Source organism: Meles meles, chromosome 18 (assembly GCF_922984935.1).
Source record: "Meles meles chromosome 18, mMelMel3.1 paternal haplotype, whole genome shotgun sequence".
Classification (NCBI taxonomy): domain Eukaryota; kingdom Metazoa; phylum Chordata; class Mammalia; order Carnivora; family Mustelidae; genus Meles; species Meles meles.
Genome location: NC_060083.1, coordinates 59,508,947 through 59,527,601, shown reverse-complemented (window position 1 = coordinate 59,527,601; position 18,655 = coordinate 59,508,947). Strand labels below are relative to the sequence as shown.

At 51.4% G+C, this 18,655-nt stretch overlaps 1 protein-coding gene and 1 pseudogene across 1 annotated transcript in view; one reads left to right on the top strand and one right to left on the bottom strand.

Moving 5' to 3' along the window:
- QRICH2 (glutamine rich 2) overlaps positions 1 to 18,655 on the top strand; it is a 35,529-nt gene that overhangs the window by 6,123 nt on the left and 10,751 nt on the right. Inside the window, exons 5-9 of the mRNA XM_045986285.1 lie at positions 10,242 to 12,324; positions 12,850 to 15,144; positions 15,771 to 15,856; positions 16,411 to 16,508; positions 17,226 to 17,340. Coding sequence (XP_045842241.1) covers positions 10,242 to 12,324; positions 12,850 to 15,144; positions 15,771 to 15,856; positions 16,411 to 16,508; positions 17,226 to 17,340 — 4,677 coding nt within the window. The remainder of the gene's footprint in view (positions 1 to 10,241; positions 12,325 to 12,849; positions 15,145 to 15,770; positions 15,857 to 16,410; positions 16,509 to 17,225; positions 17,341 to 18,655) is intronic.
- On the bottom strand, positions 6,649 to 8,032 carry LOC123929445 (annotated as a pseudogene).

The following is an 18,655-nucleotide window of genomic DNA, read 5'->3' as shown; positions in this document are numbered from 1 at the left end:
GTTTAGCAGAACTCCTTCCATTTTCTGCTGCTCTTGGGTCTGAGCACTGGGCAATAACCTGGACACAAAGTCCACAGCACTCGCCCCTGGAGGGTCTTTTTCAAGACTTGCTTTCAGAATCTTTGCGCGGTGTCAGTTTCCTTCCTTTCTTTTTTTGGTGGCAGTTGTTTGCAGTGATTGGTTTTCAGTCCTGTAGGCCTTTCTGTGTGATAGGCGGAGCCCTAGGATGGTTGCCAGGATTTCTACCCTCTGCTGTGCACACAGAGTCCTCTCGGGTGTGGGCAGAACCTGCAGATATTGGAGAGGGGCATCTCTCCTGTAACTAGGTCACTAATAAATTGACTTTGAATTTAATCACAGGAGGGATCAGGTGGTCCTGACCTAATCAGGTGAGCCCTCCTTGGGAAAGTGAAACCAGAGGATGGCCCCCATGGAGGGAGCCGCGTGGCTGGGATTGAGAGTGGTCTGTAGGAGCCAAGAACTCCAGCCAAGAGGAGCTGAGTTCTGGCAACAACCCTGAGCCTCAGAGAAGGCCACAGCCTGGCCTGGACTGCAGGCTGAGGCCCTGATAGTGAACCCAGATAAAACGTGGCCGGGCTCATGACCCACGGAAACTGAGATTATAACCTCGTGCTGCTCTCAATGTCTGCATTCGTGGTAATGTGTTCTATAGCAGTAGAAAATGAGTCTAGAACCCTGGACTAGTGTATTTTTGGTCCGTGGTTTTGGAGCAGCATCGAGGAGTCGCAGAGCTGGGCCATCACGTCTTACCAGGGAGGCAGCTCTGGACCTCAGAGGGAAGTACTCTGCCCCCAAGCTGGGTAGGCTGGGGCTGGGTGAGATCCGAAGAGGCTGTGAGTCTCTCCTGCTTCCCGGGATCTTGTAGGTTCTTTGCGAGTAGCAGGAAATTGCTTTGCTAAGATTTCGAGGTCTTTCGGTGTCCGAGGCGTACACGCTTACCCTGATGTGCTGGCTGTCTCCCCCTGGCCAGAGTCCCCTGCCAGCGGTCGTGTGTTCGTGGCTTTACAGAGGCGGGCCAACAGATGGGGAGCAAGTTGCGGGTGACATTTAAGATTAGAAGCAAGGAGGGGGAGCAGGGTTGTGCTGGTCTGGCCCAGTCGGTGGAGCATACAACTCTTGGATCTTGGGGTTGTGAGTTGGAGTCCCACGTTGAGGGTAGAGATTACGTTAAAAAAAACAAGGGAAAAAAAAGATTATAATCATGGGAAACGGGGTCCTGACGGAAAGAGGATGGTGATGGGGATCACAGCACAGCCGCTGGTGAGCCGCTGAAAGGGGGTAGTGGGGAGACTGCCAGCCGCGGTTCATGGGGACACATCTTCCCCCGCACACACATTTAAAAATTGACTTTTAAAAGAAATAGATTTTGTTTTTAGAGTTTTAGGTTCACAGCGAAACTGAGTGGAAGGAATAGGAGTGCCTAGTCGGTGGAGCAGTGACAACTGATCACAGGGTTGTAAGTTCAAGCCTCACATTGGGCATGGAGCTTGCTATAGAGAGAGAGAGACAGACAGATAATTTAAAGGGATGCCTGGGTGGCTCAGTGGGTTGAGCATCTGCCTTCAGCTCAGGTCACGATCTGAGGGTCCTGGCATCCAGCCCCACGTTGGGGCTCCTTGCTCAGCAGGAAGCCTGCTTCTCCCTCTGCCCTTCCCCCTGCTTGTTCTCTTTCAGATAAATAAATAAAATTTTTAAAAAATTAAAAATACAGGGCGCCTGGGTGGCTCAGTGGGTTAAGCCGCTGCCTACGGCCCAGGTCATGATCTCAGGGTCCTGGGATCGAGTCCTGCATCGGGCTCTCTGCTCGGCAGGGAGCCTGCTTTCCCCTCTCTCTGTGCCTGCCTCTCTGTCTACTTGTGATCTCTCTGTCAAATAAATAAATAAAATCTTAAAAAAAAATTAAAAATACATTTAAATACATTGAGTAGAAGGTATAGAAGTTTCCCTTATACCTCCGGCCCATACACACACACATAACCTTCCCCACGAACGAGGACCCCACCAAAGCAGTACATGGTTTCAGCTGGTGAACCTACACGGACTCATGGTGTCCCTCAAAGTCTGTAGTTTTAATCAAGTTCACTCTTGGTGTTGTATAATGTATGGGTTTGGACAACGGTGTAATGGCGTAAGACGGTACCATACACAGTAATTTTGCGGCCCTCAAAGTCCTCTGTGCTCTGCTCTGTCACTCCTCCCTCCCCACGTCCAACCACTGGTCCTTTCCCTGTCTCCGCAGCTTTACCTTCTCCAGAACATCGTACAGTTGTGATGGCTTCTTTCACTTAGCACCGTGCATTTAAGTTTCCCCCATGTCTTTTCATGACTCAATACAGCTCACTTTTTAGTGCTGTATAATATTCCATGGCCTGGGCTGGACCACGGTTAGTCCATCCGTTCACCTACTTAAAGGGCATCTTGGTTGCTTCTGAGTTTGGGCACTTGTGTATAAGGCTGCTGTCGGCATCTGTGTGCAGCTTTCAGTGTGGACGTGCGTTTTCAGCTCCTTTGGGTGAGTACCAAGGACCGTGTTGCTGGTGTAGAGGAGTGTGTTTAGTTTTGTAAGAAACCGCCGCCTGTCTTCCACAGTGGCTGCGCCATGTTGCATTCCCACCAACAATGAAGGAGCAGAGTTTCTGCTGCTCAGATCCTCGCCAGCGTCCTGTCTTGTCTGTGTCCCAGACTTTGACCATACTAACAGGTGTGTAGTGGTGTCGTGTCTTAATTTGCGCGGCTTTGATGACATTCCCAGTGTTCGTAATTTGTGTCTCTTCTGTCTTGTTCCTCATTGGTCTGTCTAGAGCTTTATCAGTTACACGGATGTACTCAAATACCTTGTTTTATTGATTTTTTTTGCTGTTTTCTGTCTATTGCTTTCTGCTCTGATCTTCGTCATTTCCTTTCTTCTGCCTGCTTTGGGTTTAATTTGCTCTTGTTTTGCTAGTTTCCTGAAGTGCACATGGAGGCTTTTCTATTTCGGGACCGGCACTTAGTGCTATAAATATTAAATATGTCCCAAGTACTGCTCCAGCAGCATCCCTCACGTTCTGGTATGTGGTCCAGAACACTTTCTATATCCCTTTTGGTTTCTTCTTTCGCATCCACGATCTATTCAGCAGTCTGTTATTTTGTTTCTAAATATTTGGGGATTTTCCAGGGATCTCTCTGTCACTAATTTCTAATTCAAGTCCACCATGGTCAGAGAATATATTGTACAACTTGACTCCTTTTAAATTGATGGATGCGTATCTTATGGCCGAGAAGATTCTGTCTTGGTAAATGTTTTGTGTGCACTTGAGGGCAATGTGTCTTCTGCTGTTGTTAGGGGAAGTATCCTATAAATGTCCATCAGGTCAAGTAGGTTCTAGTGTTGTTCAAGTTTACTGTGTCTGTTAGGGTTAAGCTGTGTTTCCGTCTCCACCCCTCCCAAAAGGTGTTGAAGTCCTGACTCCCATGGTAAATGCAACCTTATTTGGAAATGGGTCTTTGCAGATGATCAAGTTAAGATGAGGTCATTAGGGGCGCCTGGGTGGCTCAGTGGATTAAGCCGCTGCCTTCGGCTCGGGTCATGATCTCAGGGTCCTGGGATCGAGCCCCGCATTGGGTTCTCTGCTCCGCGGGGAGCCTGCTTCCTCCTCTCTCTCTGCCTGCCTCTCTCCCTACTTGTGATCTCTCTCTCTGTCAAATAAATAAATAAAATCTTAAAAAAAAAAAAAAAAGATGAGGTCATTAGCATGGGCCCTGATCCCATATAAGTGAGTCTTTATAAAAGGGGGAATTTGGACAGAAAGACACATGCAGAGAGAAGACGGCCATCCAATCATAGATGGTCAGGAGAAGACAGCCATCAGTGAATACCTGAGGCCACCAGAGGCCAGAAGAGAACATGGAACAGATTTTCCCTCATCACCTGAGAGGGAACAAGCCTGCTGACCCCCAGATCCCGAACTTCTGGCCTCCAAAGCCAAGAGACAGTACATTTCTGTTGTTCAGGTCACCCAGTCTGTTACAGCAGCTCCAGAAAGTGAATACAATGTCCTTTTGCTGATTTTCTGCCTGCTTGGCAATTAGTGAGAGAAAGATATTGAAACCTCTGACTCCAGCTGTGGATTTGTCCCTATGTCCTTGTAGGTCTATCAGGCTTTGCTTCACATATTTTGAAGCCCTGCTTTTAGGTGCAGAGACATTTAGGAGCGTTATGCCCTCTTGATGAATTGATCTCTTTATGTTAAGAAATGACCTTTAAGAAAAAAGATACTTATTTTTGATGAGAGAGAGAGAGCATAAGCAGGGGGAGCGGCAGAGGGAGAGAGAGAAGCAGGCTCCTGGCTGAGCAGGGAGCCTGACGTGGAGTTCGATCCCAGGACCCCGGGATCATGAGCTGCGTAGAAGGCAGATGATTAACTGACTGACCCACCCAGATATCCCAAGAAATGACCTTTTTATCCCTAGTAATAGTCTTAGCTCTGAAATCTATATTAATTAGTATAGTGATTCCAGCTTTTTTTTTCTTTTTCAAGTGTGAGCATGGTGTATCTTCTGTTCTTTAACGTTTTACCTATTTGTGTCTGTCTATATAAAGTCTTTTTCTTGTAAGTGGCACGTAGTTGGTCTTGCTTCTTTAAACATTCTGTCAATTTTTGATTTAAAAAAAAGATTTTATGTATTTATTCATCTAAGAGAGACAGAGAGTAAGAGCACAAGTTGGGGGGGTGTGCAGAAGACGAGGGAGAGGGAGAAACAGACTCCCCACTGAGCAGAGAGCCCAACATGGGGCTCTATCCCAGGACCCCAAGATGGTGACCTGAGCCAAAGTCAGACGCTTAACCAGCTGAGGCACCGAGGTGCCCTTGCCAATCTCTGCTTTATAGTCAGGCTGTTTTGATCATTTATGTTTAATGTAATTATTGATATAATTAGGGCAGAGCCTGTCATCCTGCTGTTAGTATTCTATTTGTTCCATCTGCTTTTTGTTCCTTTCTCCTTCTTTTTCTACTTCTTTTGTGTTATTTGAGTGTTTTTTGTTTTTTAACCTCCTCTGTCGACTTAATAACTATACATCTTTATTATTTGAGTGGTTGCTTTAGGGTTTATAGATTTATACCTCTTTCATGCATCACAGTTCACCTTCAAGTGATATTCTACCCCTTCGCAAATAGTATAAGGACTTTACAATAAAGTATTTCCAAGGGACTTTATTTCTGGGGTCAGCAAACTTTTTGTCAAGGGGCCAAGTAAATATTTTAGGTTTTGTGGGTCATGCAGTCTTTGTCACAGTTGCGCAACTCTACTGTTACTGTGTGAAAGCAACCGTGAACAATACATAAATGAATGAGTTTGCCTGTGTCCTAATAAAGTGTCATTTACAGAAACAGATGATGGGCTGGACTTGGCCATGGGCCCTTGTTTGCTAATGCCTGCTTTATGCTATTGTTGTCCTGCATTTTCCTTTTACATGTGTTACGAACCCTACAGTACATTGTTCTTGTTTTGTTCAGTCAATTATCTTTCAAAGGGATCTGAGTCCAGAAAAACAGTTCCAGTGTTGTGACCCCTTTGTGTATAGTCAGGTTTCCATCTGGTATTATTTTCTGTCTGCCTGAAGGATTTCACTTAACATTTCTTGTATGAGTCTTGTGTTGATGAATTTCAGCCTGCATTTTTATGTTTGAAAACGTCTTTATTTTTCCTGTGCTTTGGTGTTTCATTTTGTTTTCTAGTGGCCTAACACATGGTCTGTTGTGGAAAATGTTCTGTGTGCACGCAAGAGAGTTTATTCAGATCTTGTTGGGTGGAATGTTCTACAGATGTTTGCTGGTCCAGTTGGTCTGTGGTTCAAGTCTTTTATCGTTGATCTTCTGCCTCTCTATTAAAAGTGGGATGTTAAAGTCTGCAACTATTACCGTTGAACTCTTTCTCCCTTTAAGTCCATCAGGTTTTCCTCATGATTGTTAGGACATTGTTGCTTGGTTCATATATATTTTTAAAACTATGATATCTTCCAGGGTGCCTGGGTGACTCGGTGGGTTATACCTTTGCCTCTGGCTCAAGTTATGATTCCAGGGTCCTGAGATCGAGCCCTGCATCAGGCTCTCTGCTCAGTGGGGAGTCTGTTCCCTCTCCCTCTGCCTCTCCCCAGTAAATAAAATCTTTAAAAAAAACTTTGCAATAACATAAACTACAAAACTCATTTTGGAAAAGTTAGAGGAGTTACCTTTCAAATTTTGGCTCTTAAGGGTTTTTGTTGTTGTTGTTGTTTAATCTGTCAAAAAATATGGTAAGGGGTGTATTGAGAGAGGTGAAGAAAGAGAAGCTTCCAGTTGATGGGTTCAATGTGTCAAGATAGTCGGTAATACAAAGGAAAATTTCAGGGGTGCCTGGGTGGCTCAGTGGGTTAAGCCGCTGCCTTCAGCTCAGGTCATGGTCTCAGGGTTCTGGGATCGAGCCCCACATAGGGTTCTGGGATCGAGCCCCACATCGGGCTCTCTGCTCTGCAGGGAGCCTGCTTCCCCTTCTCTCTCTGCCTGCTTCCCCTTCTCTCTCTGCCTGCTGCTCTACTTGTGATCTCTCTCTCTCTCTCTGTGTCAAATAAATAAATAAAATATTAAAAAAAAAAACAAAGGAAAATCGGGGGCAAGAATATATTACAAATCAGAGTTGTTGAGCAAGACGAATGGATAAGCAGTTCTATCCGTTGCATCCACGAGAAAGGGGACTCAAAGGATGCCTGTTTACAGACTCTCTGTAAGACCGCATTGGCCACCTCCAGTGATTCATCTTTTATTAAAACAGTATCATAAGCTTCCACGTACTTTTCTAAAATCTCTTCTACTCCATTTGATATCCAGTTTCCAGAACGTGTTCCACATTGGCCCATCTGTCTGCCATTCTCAAGCCTCCTTGGGAGTCTCCCAGCAGAACTGTGTTGTTACTGTCTTACAGTTGACTTTGAGATGTTCTGTGTTGCTCAGAGACCCACCATGTTTGTTAAATTCATGCACTAGTTCTCCTTTTAAGTCCTTTGAAAACGCCCTTTTCATCAAAATCTGTGAAGCAGGTCATGACTCTGACGAGTGGATGATCAACACCAGGCTGAGGGAGAACTTCTTCTAGTACATCACCCACACCAGCTGAAAATTTAAACACAGGGAGACTGTGTTGTTGGAGCTTATCAAAGACATTCTCGCACCTTCCTTGAACAGACATCAGATCCCACCAAAATTCCTTTCAGTTTAGATTTCGGTAGAGTTTGTTCAACAAGCAAATCCTGTGAGTGAAGGTATTGTTCCACCATGTAAGGGTACTTCTCTTGTAGGAACAGGATCAATTTTAGTCGCATGATCTTTGGCCTGTAGTTGCGGTAACTCCTTCTGGCCTCCATCTGTAACCAGCTTATGATCGTCAGTGATAATTATGACATGTTGGGCATCCTTTCCCTTTGTAGGAAAATCTACTTAGTGTCATGCTGAAGTCTATTGTTATTGGAAGGGTGGCAGGTCCTTCTTTGATAAGACCACAGATCATTTCTTCTCTTATAGGGTTCTTGATGTGAACTGAACTTTTTGGGAATTTTGACCTCATTTTCACACATACAGCAGATTCTTGGCTCATCACTTCTTGGTTATTCAATTGTCCTTAAAGGCACTCCGGGTTCTTGCATTCTTGATCGTCCTAGGACAACAGCATAGACAGCAAGCAATATCCAGAGACGGAGGGCTTGGATATAGGGATCCCAATGATCTTGGGCTTCTGCCTCATGTTTCTCGTCAGGCTGAGTATGTCCTGAGCCAACGGCACTCTTGCCACCAGGACACCCACGCTGGTGCTTGTTACCAGGTCCTCCCTGGCCATGGCTGCCTTGTCCCTGGAGAGGGTCTCACAGGCTTCCAGGCCCGAAGAGAAAAGGCTGCACACAGTGAGTGTGGGCCCCCTGGATCATATTTTTAAATCCCTTCTGCAAATCTCCGTCTTCTTTGTTTTTTTTTTTAATTATTTTTTTTTATTTTAAAGATTTTTATTTATTTATTTGACAGAGATCACAAGTAGGGAGAGAGGCAGGCAGAGAAAGAGAGAGAGGAGGAAGCAGGCTCCCCGCCAAGCAGAGAGCCCGATGCGGGGCTCGATCCCAGGACCCTGGGATCATGACCTGAGCCAAAGGCAGAGGCTTTAACCCACTGAGCCACCCAGGTGCCCCAAATCTCTGTCTTCTGATTGGAGTATTTAATTACTGATAAAGTAGGTTTACATCTTCCATTTGCTCTTTGTTTTCTATAGGTCTTATGTCTTTTCTGTTCCTCTATTCCTCAATTTTGTCTCTTTCATGTTAAATAAGTATATTCTAGGGGACTGTTTTAATTCCCTTGTTGTTTCTTTTACCGTATATTTTGTTTGGGTGATTTCTTTAAAAAGAGTCTTATTTATTTATTTGAGAGAGAGGGAGAGGCACAAGCAGGGGGAGGGGCAGAGGGAGAAGCAGAGTCCCATGCGGGGCTCGATCCAAGGACCCTGAGATCCTGACCTGAGCCAGAGGCAGATGATTCACCGACCAAGCCACCCAGGTGCCCGTGGCTGGGTTTTTTAGTGGCTCCGAAGCAGAGTTCAGTGTGGAACTGATGATTCTCTGCTTCTGAGGCAACACCTTTCTCAGTACTGTCCCCTGAACTGAGGTTTTTCCAGCTGGCTGACAGAAACAGGCACTGTTGCCAGCCCTGTGAGAGTCCGGCACTGTTCCCTCCAGGCTTGCTTGGGTAGTCTCCTCAGACACACGCTGATCATTTCTGTGCTGAACATCTACAGATCTCCTGAGTCCTCTCTATGTGTATCTCCTTTCTTCTTCTTTTTTTTTTTTTAAGATTTAGTTATTAAGAGGGAGAACATGAGCCAGCGAAGGGGCAAGAGGGAGAGAGAGAGGGAATCCTCAAGCAGACTCCCCTTTCCCGCTGAGTGTGGAGCCTGACACGGGGCTCGATGCCAGGACCCTGAGACCATGACCTGAGCTGAAATCAAGAGTCGTAAACTCGCAACCAACAGCCACCCAGGCGTCCCCGTGCACCTCCTTTCTATCTGATACTCTGTCGTGCGAACTTTCGTTGCCTCGGTCTCCGTGAATGTTCAGGTCTGTCTCCTCAACTCAGGGAATCCCTCTCCTGGGATGGCAGCCTAGAAACTCCACCAGAATGGCAACAAGCCGAGGCAACACGAGGGCTCCCATAGTTTGTCTCCCCATCTTTCAGGGATGGCTGGCCTTCACTAGCTGATATCCAGTGTCTAGAAAACCACCGTTTCATAGTTCAGGGGTTTTTTTGGTTTGGGTTTGGTTTTTGGTTTTGAGTTTCTATAAACAGGAGGAGGGTAAGTCCAATTCCTTTTATTCTGTTTGGACTAGAAATGGAAATAGTCCATCATTTTTTAACGGATTCTGAGTATTGTACTCTGTGGGCATGCCCCCCCCTCATTTATCAGTCCCCTATTGATAACCTGTGTGCTTAAATGGTGCCGCAGACTCTGGACGAATGTCCTGGAAGCCCTTTGTAAGAGTCCATAGAGGAGACCTCAGCGATGGAACTTCCGGGCCCCGGAGTTTGTGCGTTTACATTTCGGATACGTGGTTCACTTGCCTGGCAGTGATACTTCTGCCATCAACAATGGGCCAATGATGGGACAAACTTTATATTGTGAACTTAATAAATGACTCATGTACTTTATTTATAGGCGGAGCAATAGTTACAGTAGATCGCTTGTATCGTCCAGTATTTCACGCTGTCTTTTTTTTTTTAAGATTTTATTTATTTATTTGACAGACAGAGATCACACATAGGCAGAGGCAGGCAGAGAGAGAGAGGGAGAAGCAGGCTCCCTGCCGAGCAGAAAGCCCGACGCCGGGCTTGATCCCAGGACCCCGGGATCATGACCTGAGCTGAAGGCAGAGGCTTTAACCCACTGAGCCACCGGGGCGCCCGTTTTCCCGCTGTCTTTGACGAGGGCAGTTGACACGTGATGATGCCATTTGTGAATGCGCAGATTCTCAAAGCCTTGCGGACGTATCCTTCAAGAATGTCAGAGTTTTTGTGGCCAGCCTAGTTTTGGGGACCAGAGGGTGTCCTTCTCCAAAAGCCCCAAGTCACCCTAGTCTGATGTCCCAGATGTTCTTGCCTTCACGTCTTAGTGTGAGGGAGTCCTTTCTACCCGCAGTTACTGACTTCTCTCTTCCTATCAACCAGGGCTTGGAGACAACGGGACTCCCTCAACGCAGAGGGCACGCTTCTGCAACGTCAGATGACATACTTCAAGGCGGAGTCCCCATCACGCGGTCAAGTGCTGACCGGGCTGTGGATTCTCCCCGTGCTTATGGCTCAGATCAGACCTTTTCAGGACTCAGTGGCATAAGAAACCCCTCTGAATGGGTCACCAGGGAACGAAGCAGAGGTGCCTCCGCTGCCGCATTCCCTGCTAGAGAAAAGCACCCGAGGGCCCGTGACGAAGCTGGCGTGGCAAAGGCCCATCACCCATCTGCATCCCAATCCAGAGTAGAGTCAGATCGCCCCAGGACAAGAGAGCGGCCGTTGCACAGCTCAGCCCATCTAAGAAAAGAGGACCGAGAAGCACAGCCTGGTCCCACCCTACAGGACCTATCCTCAGGCCCTGTGGCCCGAGATGAGCATCAAGTACACCCAGATCAGCAATGGGGGGTGGATGCAAGCCAGGGTCAAACCCAGCCCGGATCAGATCAGCATGGACTGGGACCATATGGCATGGACCCACTGGCATGGCACCATCCCAGGACTTACCCACATGCTGTGGTACCGCACAGCATGGGTCAGCTTGGTGTGATGCCACCTGGAATGGATGAGTGGGGCTTGGTAACACCTGGCCTGGATCAGTATGGGACGGCGCCACCCGTGGTACCCGGCACGTACCAGCAAGGATGGGAACTACCTAGCACAGTTCAGCCTGGCATGGTTCCACTTGGCACGTATCAGTATGGCCCAGGACTTCCCGGCACAGCCCAACAGCCTGGTGTGGATCAGCGCGGATTGGTGCCCTTGACTGCAGATCAGCCTGGATTTTTAATGTCCGGCATGGATCAACAAGGATTGGTTCCACACCTCACACATCAACATGGTTTGGCATCACCTGGTTTGATGCAAATTGTTGCAGATCGGCAAGGTTTTATACAGCCCAGCTTGGAAACAGCTGAGTTCCCTCATCCTGGTACAGATCAGCATGATATAATACAGCCTGGGCCAGACCAGCATGGTTTGGTACCAGCTGGTGCAGGTCTGCGTGGTTTGGTGCAGCCCGGTGCAGGTCAGCCCGGTGCAGGTCAGCCTGGTGCAGGCCAGCATGGTTTGGTCCACCCTGGTGCCAGTCAGCGTGGCTTGGTTCAGCCTCGTGCAGATCGCCATGGTTTGGTCCAGACTCTTGTGGATCAAAGTGGTTTGGTCCAGCCTGGTGCTTATCTACCTGATTGGGCACAGCCTGGTGCATATTCCAGTGGCTGGGGACAGCCTGGTGCATATCCGTTTGACTTGGTACAGCCAAACATATATCCATCTGGTTTGGTCCAGCCAAGTGCAGTTCAGCCTGGTTTGTCACAATCTGGAATAGGTCAACACGATTCAGCCCATCTTAGAATGGATCAGCATCCTTTGGTGGAGCCTGAAATGGATCAACATGGTTTGGTCCAAGTTGGAATGGATCACCGTGTTTTGTTCCAACCTGGCACAGTTCAGCCTACTTTAATGCAGCCTGGTGCAGGTCAACGTGGTTTGGTCCAACCTGTTATAAGTCAGCGTGATTTGGCCCAACCTGGAATAGATCAGCATGAGTCAGTCCAACTTGGTATGGACCAGCGTGGTTTGGTGCAGCCTGGCGCAGGTCAGCCTGGCTTGGGGCAGCCTGGCGTGGATCAGCGTGGTTTGGTGCAACCTGGTGCAGGTCAGCCTAGCATGGACCAGCGTGGTTTGGTGCAACCTGGCACAGGTCAGCCTGGCTTGGCGCAGCCTGGCATGGGTCAGCATGGTTTGGTGCAGCCTGGCACAGGTCAGCCTGGCTTGCCGCAGCCTGGCATGGATCAGCGTGGTTTGGTGCAACCTGGCGCAGGTCAGCCTGGCTTGGGGCAGCCTGGAATGGATCAACATGGTTTGGTGCAACCTGGCGCAGGTCAGCCTGGCTTGGGGCAGCCTGGCATGGGTCAGCGTGGTTTGGTGCAACCTGGTGCACGTCAGCCTGGCTTGGCACAGCCTGGCGTGGATCAGCGTGGTTTGGTGCAACCTGGTGCAGGTCAGCCTGGCATGGACCAGCGTGGTTTGGTGCAACCTGGCACAGGTCAGCCTGGCTTGGCGCAGCCTGGCATGGGTCAGCGTGGTTTGGTGCAGCCTGGCACAGGTCAGCCTGGCTTGCCGCAGCCTGGCATGGATCAGCGTGGTTTGGTGCAACCTGGCGCAGGTCAGCCTAGCTTGGCGCAGCCTGGCATGGGTCAGCGTGGTTTGGTGCAACCTGGTGCACGTCAGCCTGGCTTGGCGCAGCCTGGCATGGGTCAGCGTGGTTTGTTGCAACCTGGCGCAGGTCAGCCTGGCTTGGCACATCCGGGCATGGATCAGCGTGGTTTGGTGCAACCTGGTGCAGGTCAGCCTGGCTTGATGCAGCCTGGCATGGATCAGCATGGTTTGGTACAACCTGGCGCAGGTCAGCCTGGCATGGATCAGCGTGGTTTAATGCAACCTGGTGCTAGTCATCCTGGCTTGGATCAACGTGGTTTCGTGCAACCTGGTGCAGGTCAGCCTGGCTTAGTGCAGCCTGGCATGGACCAGCGTGGTTTGGTGCAAGCTGGTGCAGATCAGCCTCGCTTGGCGCAGCCTGGCATGGGTCAGCATGGTTTGGTGCAACCTGGTGCAGTTCAGCCTCACTTGGCACAGCCTGGCATGGACCAGCGTGGTTTGGTGCAATCTGGTGCCAGTCAGCCTGGCTTGCCGCAGCCTGGCATGGATCAGCGTGGTTTGGTGAGACCTGGCGCAGGTCAGCCTGGCTTGGTGCAGCCTGGCATGGATCAACATGGTTTGGTGCAACCTGGTGCAGATCAGCCTGGCTTGGCACCACCTGGCATCGTCCAGCGTGGTATGGTGCCACCTGGCGCAGGTCAGCCTGACCTGGCACAGCCTGACATGGATCAGCATGGTTTGGTGCAAACTGGCTCAGGTCAGCCTGGCTTGGCGCAGCCTGGCATGGACCAGCGTGGTTTGGTGCAACCTGGCGCAGGTCAGCCTGGCTTGGCGCAGCCTGGCATGGACCAGCGTGGTTTGGTGCAAACTGGCTCAGGTCAGCCTGGCTTGGCGCAGCCTCGCATGGACCAGCGTGGTTTGGTGCATCCTGGTGCAGGTCAGCCTGGCTTGGCGCAGCCTGGCATGGATCATCGTGGTTTGGTGCAACCTGGCGCAGGTCAGCCTGGCTTGGCGCAGCCTGGCATGGACCAGCGTGGTTTGGTGCATCCTGGCGCAGGTCAGCCTGGCTTGGCGCAGCCTGGCATGGACCAGCGTGGTTTGGTGCATCCTGGTGCAGGTCAGCCTGGCTTGGCGCAGCCTGGCATGGATCATCGTGGTTTGGTGCAACCTGGCTCAGGTCAGCCTGGCTTGGCGCAGCCTGGCATGGACCAGCGTGGTTTGGTGATTCCTGGTGCAGGTCAGCCTGGCTTGGCGCAGCCTGGCATGGACCAGCGTGGTTTGGTGCATCCTGGTGCAGGTCAGTCTGGCTTGGCGCAGCCTATACTGGATCAACATGGTTTGGTCCAACCTGGTGCAGGTCAGCGTGGTTTGGCCCAACCTAGAGTGGATCAGCGCGGGTTAGTACAACCTGGTGCAGCTCAGCCTGGTATGGTCCAACCTAGAATGGACCAGGGTGGGTTGGTACAACCTGGTACAGGTCAGCCTGGCTTGGTGCAGCCTGTACTGGATCAACGTGGGTTGGTACAACCTGGTGTAGGTCAACCTGGCATGGTTCAGCCTGCTTTGGTCCAGCCTGGTGCAGGTCAGGGTGGTTTGGACCAACCTGGTACAGATCAGCTTGGTTTAGGGCAACGTAGAGTGGATCAGCGTGGCTTGGTACAGGCTGACACAGATCCACGTGGCTCTTCTCAACCTGGCGCATATCCTCCTGGATTGATTCAACCTGGCGCCTATCTACAAGGTTTGGGTCAATCCAGTGCCTATCCTCGTGGTTCAGTTCCACCTGGTGCCTATCCTCGTGGTTTGGTCCATCCTGGTACATATCCACACGGTTTCATGCAGCCTCGTGCTGATCAGCGTGGTTTGGTTCCACCTGAAATTGATCAGCATGGCTTGAGGCAACCTGGTACCGGACAACCAGGTGTGATACCAGCAGGCACAGGGCTTCGTGGCTTTCCAGCATTTGCCGCAGATTTTCCAAGATCTTTAGCGCACCCGTATCACCCCGGTGTCACACCTCCTGACAGACACCTACATGGTCAGGTGCCAGCACTTCGAGCCAATCAAGGCTTGGCATCACCAGGTATTGGCCAGAAAGGTTTATCAGAAACTGACCAGCAAGGTTTGTTACATCGTGGCACAGACCAGCATGGCCTGACACCATTAAGCCCCCATGTGGGATCTGCCCAGCGAGATCAACAGCATTTGGTTTCGCCTGGCCCGGCTCAGCATGGCCAGGGACAAGCAGGCCCAGAACAGCAAGACCATGTATCCTCTATCCCAGAATCCTGGGACCGATCCTATCCTGGCCCTCACGGCCCAGGCATCCCGGGGGTAGATCCGCGTGTCCAGATGGGTTTGGATCCAAAACAAATATATGCCTCAGGCCAGCCTGCCTTTCCGGTCCGGACTACTCCCAGCCAAGCAGCCGCCTTTCCCAGGAGCGCGGACTCTCTCAGCTATCTCCTCCGAGTCTCCTCCGAAAAGAGTGATTTCCAGAGCGAGAGACGTGACTCGCTGGATAAATTAGCTCCGACCTTCCCCATGGCAGTGGAAACATTTCGTCTGATGGGAGAGCTCCTCGGGCTCTATGTAGAGCTCAAGGAGAACATGAAGGAGCTGGATGAAGAGCAGGCTGGCCAGACCGACCTGGAGAAGATCCAGTACCTGCTCGGCCTCATGGGTGGGTTCCAGGGGCGCGGAGGAGGGGCCGCTCTCTGGGTATCCGGCATCCCCTGGCCTCCTCGGGCTGCTGGGCTGCTTCCTGAGTCGCTGCAAATAGCATGTCCCTTCTTAGCCTTTCTGGGCTCTACTATAGCCTTTGGGGTCCAAAAGTTGGAATTAAACAACTCGGAGCGAAGGAGCCTCAGGAAAAGAGTGAGGCGGTTCCGGTGCCCTGGCAGACTACCTGGACAGCCGCGGAGGCCGGTGGGCGGGGAGGGAGCACGCCGAAGAAGTCAGCTTCACCTCGGTCCATGCACAGTGGTGGGCCCAGAGAATAATTAAGATTTGAGAGTTGGGTGCCAAGTGTGGGTTAGTAGTCCCAAAGTCCTTTGGGATAGTAAGCATTAGGTGGATTTTTTTAGAGGGTAAGGACACCTCTCTTTCCTCTCCATCCCACCCCCCTCCCCCATCACCGGGAAAAGCAGAAGTGGGGGGTCCTGCTGTTTGCTGGTGGGGGTGGGGGACTTCACCACGGGGGCTGGGAACAGAGATTGGGCGGGGCTTCACCATGGGGGCTGGAAACAGGGATTGGGAGCCTGCTGGAGATCTAACCCTTTTGACGAATAAGGCCTCCATTGTTCACAGTCAAAAAGGCTATACCCCCAGACCTGCAGGAACAGCTGAATACCTTAAAGTCTTTAACCAAAGAAGTTCGACAGGAAAAAGCAAAAGTAAGTAAGGGAGGGCCCGCCTACTCTGCCTTTGAGGGCCCGCAATCCCACTTTCCACTTGTATTTTGATGGATGGCACCGTCCTTGCGCTGACATTATTATCTCGTTGGATTTTTACAAGCCTGTCAGGTAGGAAATGTCCCTCAGGTGACATCATGTTCAGCTCCTGGGTCTCACACCGCACGCTCAAAACTGTTGAGACTCAGCGGAGCCAACAAGGAGGCCAGTGCTCTTTTCATTACATGGGGGCCGTTTCCAACAGCCTTGGAGCCAAGTTTGGGGGATGCTCCGGGGCCGGTGGCCATGGCAAGGGGCTACCAGATCTTCAGTGGTTCTCTTAACGCCAGCTGTCCACAGCCGCAGGACGGGTGGATAGATGGGTGAGCGGATGGATGGATGGACGTCCAGAAGGGACAGACAGACAGATGTTTCTTGTCAGAGGCTTGGATCAGGATGAGGGCTCAGGAAAGGGGCTTCCTCGGGCTGCGGACGCATATGCAGAAGGCCAAGAACTCAAGCCTAAGCCTGACCTTCCTCTTCCGCTGGGTTTGCAGACGGAGAGGATGCAAAAGATCCTGGAGGGCAACGGGGAGCACGAAACAGGAAAAGACACGAAGGACGGCTCGCTGAGCTTGCAGCTGGGAATCCTCAGGTAAAATACCCCTCCCGAGCGCAACTTGTGTCCGGGCATCGCCTCGCCCCAGCCAAGGAGGTGAAGGCTGCCTTTGGCTCACTCACAGTCTGAACTGGCCCCTGTCTTTGACCCTGGCTGTGTCTGCCCTTCAGGGTGGCCATATGTAGTTCAAGTGGCTGGTAGAAGTTTCCGAGGTTCTTAAAACAGTCCAGCGGGGCGCCTGGGTGGCTCAGTGGGTTAATGCCTCTGCCTTCGGCTCGGGTCATGACCCCAGGGTCCTGGGATCGAGCCCTGCATCAGGCTCTCTGCTCAGCAGGGAGCCTGCTTCCCTTCCTCTCTCTCTGCCTGCCTCTCTGCCTGCTTGTGATCTCTGTCTGTCAAATAAATAAATAAAATCTTTTAAAAAAAATTAAAAACAAAACAACAAAAAAACAGTCCAGCAGCAGCAGTCTCTGTCCCCAGACGGAGGCTGGAGGAGGGCACTTGCCAGAGCTCCCACAGGGCCCTCTCCTGGTGGGGCCAGGTCCCACCCCCTAGAAACCTCTCAGGTCGGCACGCGGGCACGCGGGCACCCACTTCCCGGACAAGCAGCGCCCAGGACTCCCTAGATAGCGCCTGCCGTGGGGCGGGCCCAGGAGCCGTGGTGCGGGTCTTCCTCTGACCCTCGTAGGACACGTGGGCCCGGCCCCTGGGATGGGTGGTGGCGCCAGGCCGTGTCTTCTGCGCGTCTCTCAGAGTTACCGTGGCTGACATCGAGAAGGAACTGGCCGAGCTGAGGGAGAGCCAAGAGCGGGGCAAGGTCAGCATGGAGCATTCAGTTTCCGAAGCCTCCCTCTACCTACAGGACCAGGTGAGACCAGGGCTCTTCTCAGTTGGCCGTGGAGGGCGGGGCTGCCAGACTCTCAGCGGTCACAGATCTGCGAGGATTTGGCCCATTCTGTGGGCTGTCTTTCCATCCTCTTGTTAGTGTCTGCCTTTACGATTTTATGTATTTATTTGAAAAAGAGAGAGCACAAGGGGGGGCAAGAGCAGAGGGAGGGACAAGCAGACTCTGTGCAGGTGTGAAACCTGACTCGGGGCTCGATCCCAGGACCCTGAGATCATGACCTGAGGCGAAAGCAAGAACCAGACGCTTAACTAACTGAGCCACCCAGGTGCTCCGGTAGCGTCTGCCTTTAAATCTTGAGTGATGCAATCGCGGGTCATTCCAGACTCTTCCCACTGAAGAGCGTCTGGACCAGAACCGGCCCTGTGAGTACTTGCAGGAGGACCGGACGGGAAAAGCCACGGGGCCAAGGGGACTGACATCAGGAGTGCCTCGGGGATAAAAGCCAAGTTCTGGGCCACTCCCACACCCCGCAGGCATGTACCATTTCTTGACCCCAAAGCCATTTGTCCAGTGTGAGGCTCTAGGAGTAGAAGATTGTGTCCGCAGCTCACATCTAAGCTTAGCAACCTCCAGGGCTGTCCTGGTAGCCACACTCCGGGCAGGCCCGGGCTCCTACCACAGACTCTTCAGGGCACCGGCCTCCGCTCTCCCCATTTTCCGCCGTCTCAGCTTCCTACCTCTGAATACACAGCTGCTTTCCCATGCTGCTCCTCGTCCCGGAATGTCCTTGTCATCCCCACTTACCGGGCTCCTACTTACCCTTCACAACTCCACTGAAAAGCCCATAGTTTGGGGAGGCACCTTCCTCTCTCCTAGAGAATCAGCCCATCCTTTTACCCCACGGGCCCTCTGCCACACTTACGGACACTTCAGAAGCATGTAGGTTCTTCTGGGAGCAAGTAGGAGTCTCACTGAGCTCAGGCACAGGGGAGCTTGGTTGAAAGTGCATTGGTGTGGGGCGCTGGAAAAGGCTGAACTTCCAGGCCAAGGAGGCAGTCTGGCCGGCGCCGCCCGGGCTCCATCCTTCACGTCTGTTTCTGTGCGCACCTGTGCTTCTGTGTCCCTGTCCTGACCCGTTGCCCTCCAACACCGCCACATCTCCCTCCCACCGTGCACCCAGCCAGCTTTCGCACATGGCCCACAGGGGCTGCCTAGGCCCCGCGATGTTGCACACTTCCAAGAGAGGGGGTTCGGTTGGCCCGGCCCCTCTCTGAGCCAGGCAAGAGGTCCCACGGCTGTGGGACTGGCTGACCCAGAACCGGTGCCAACCTGGGAC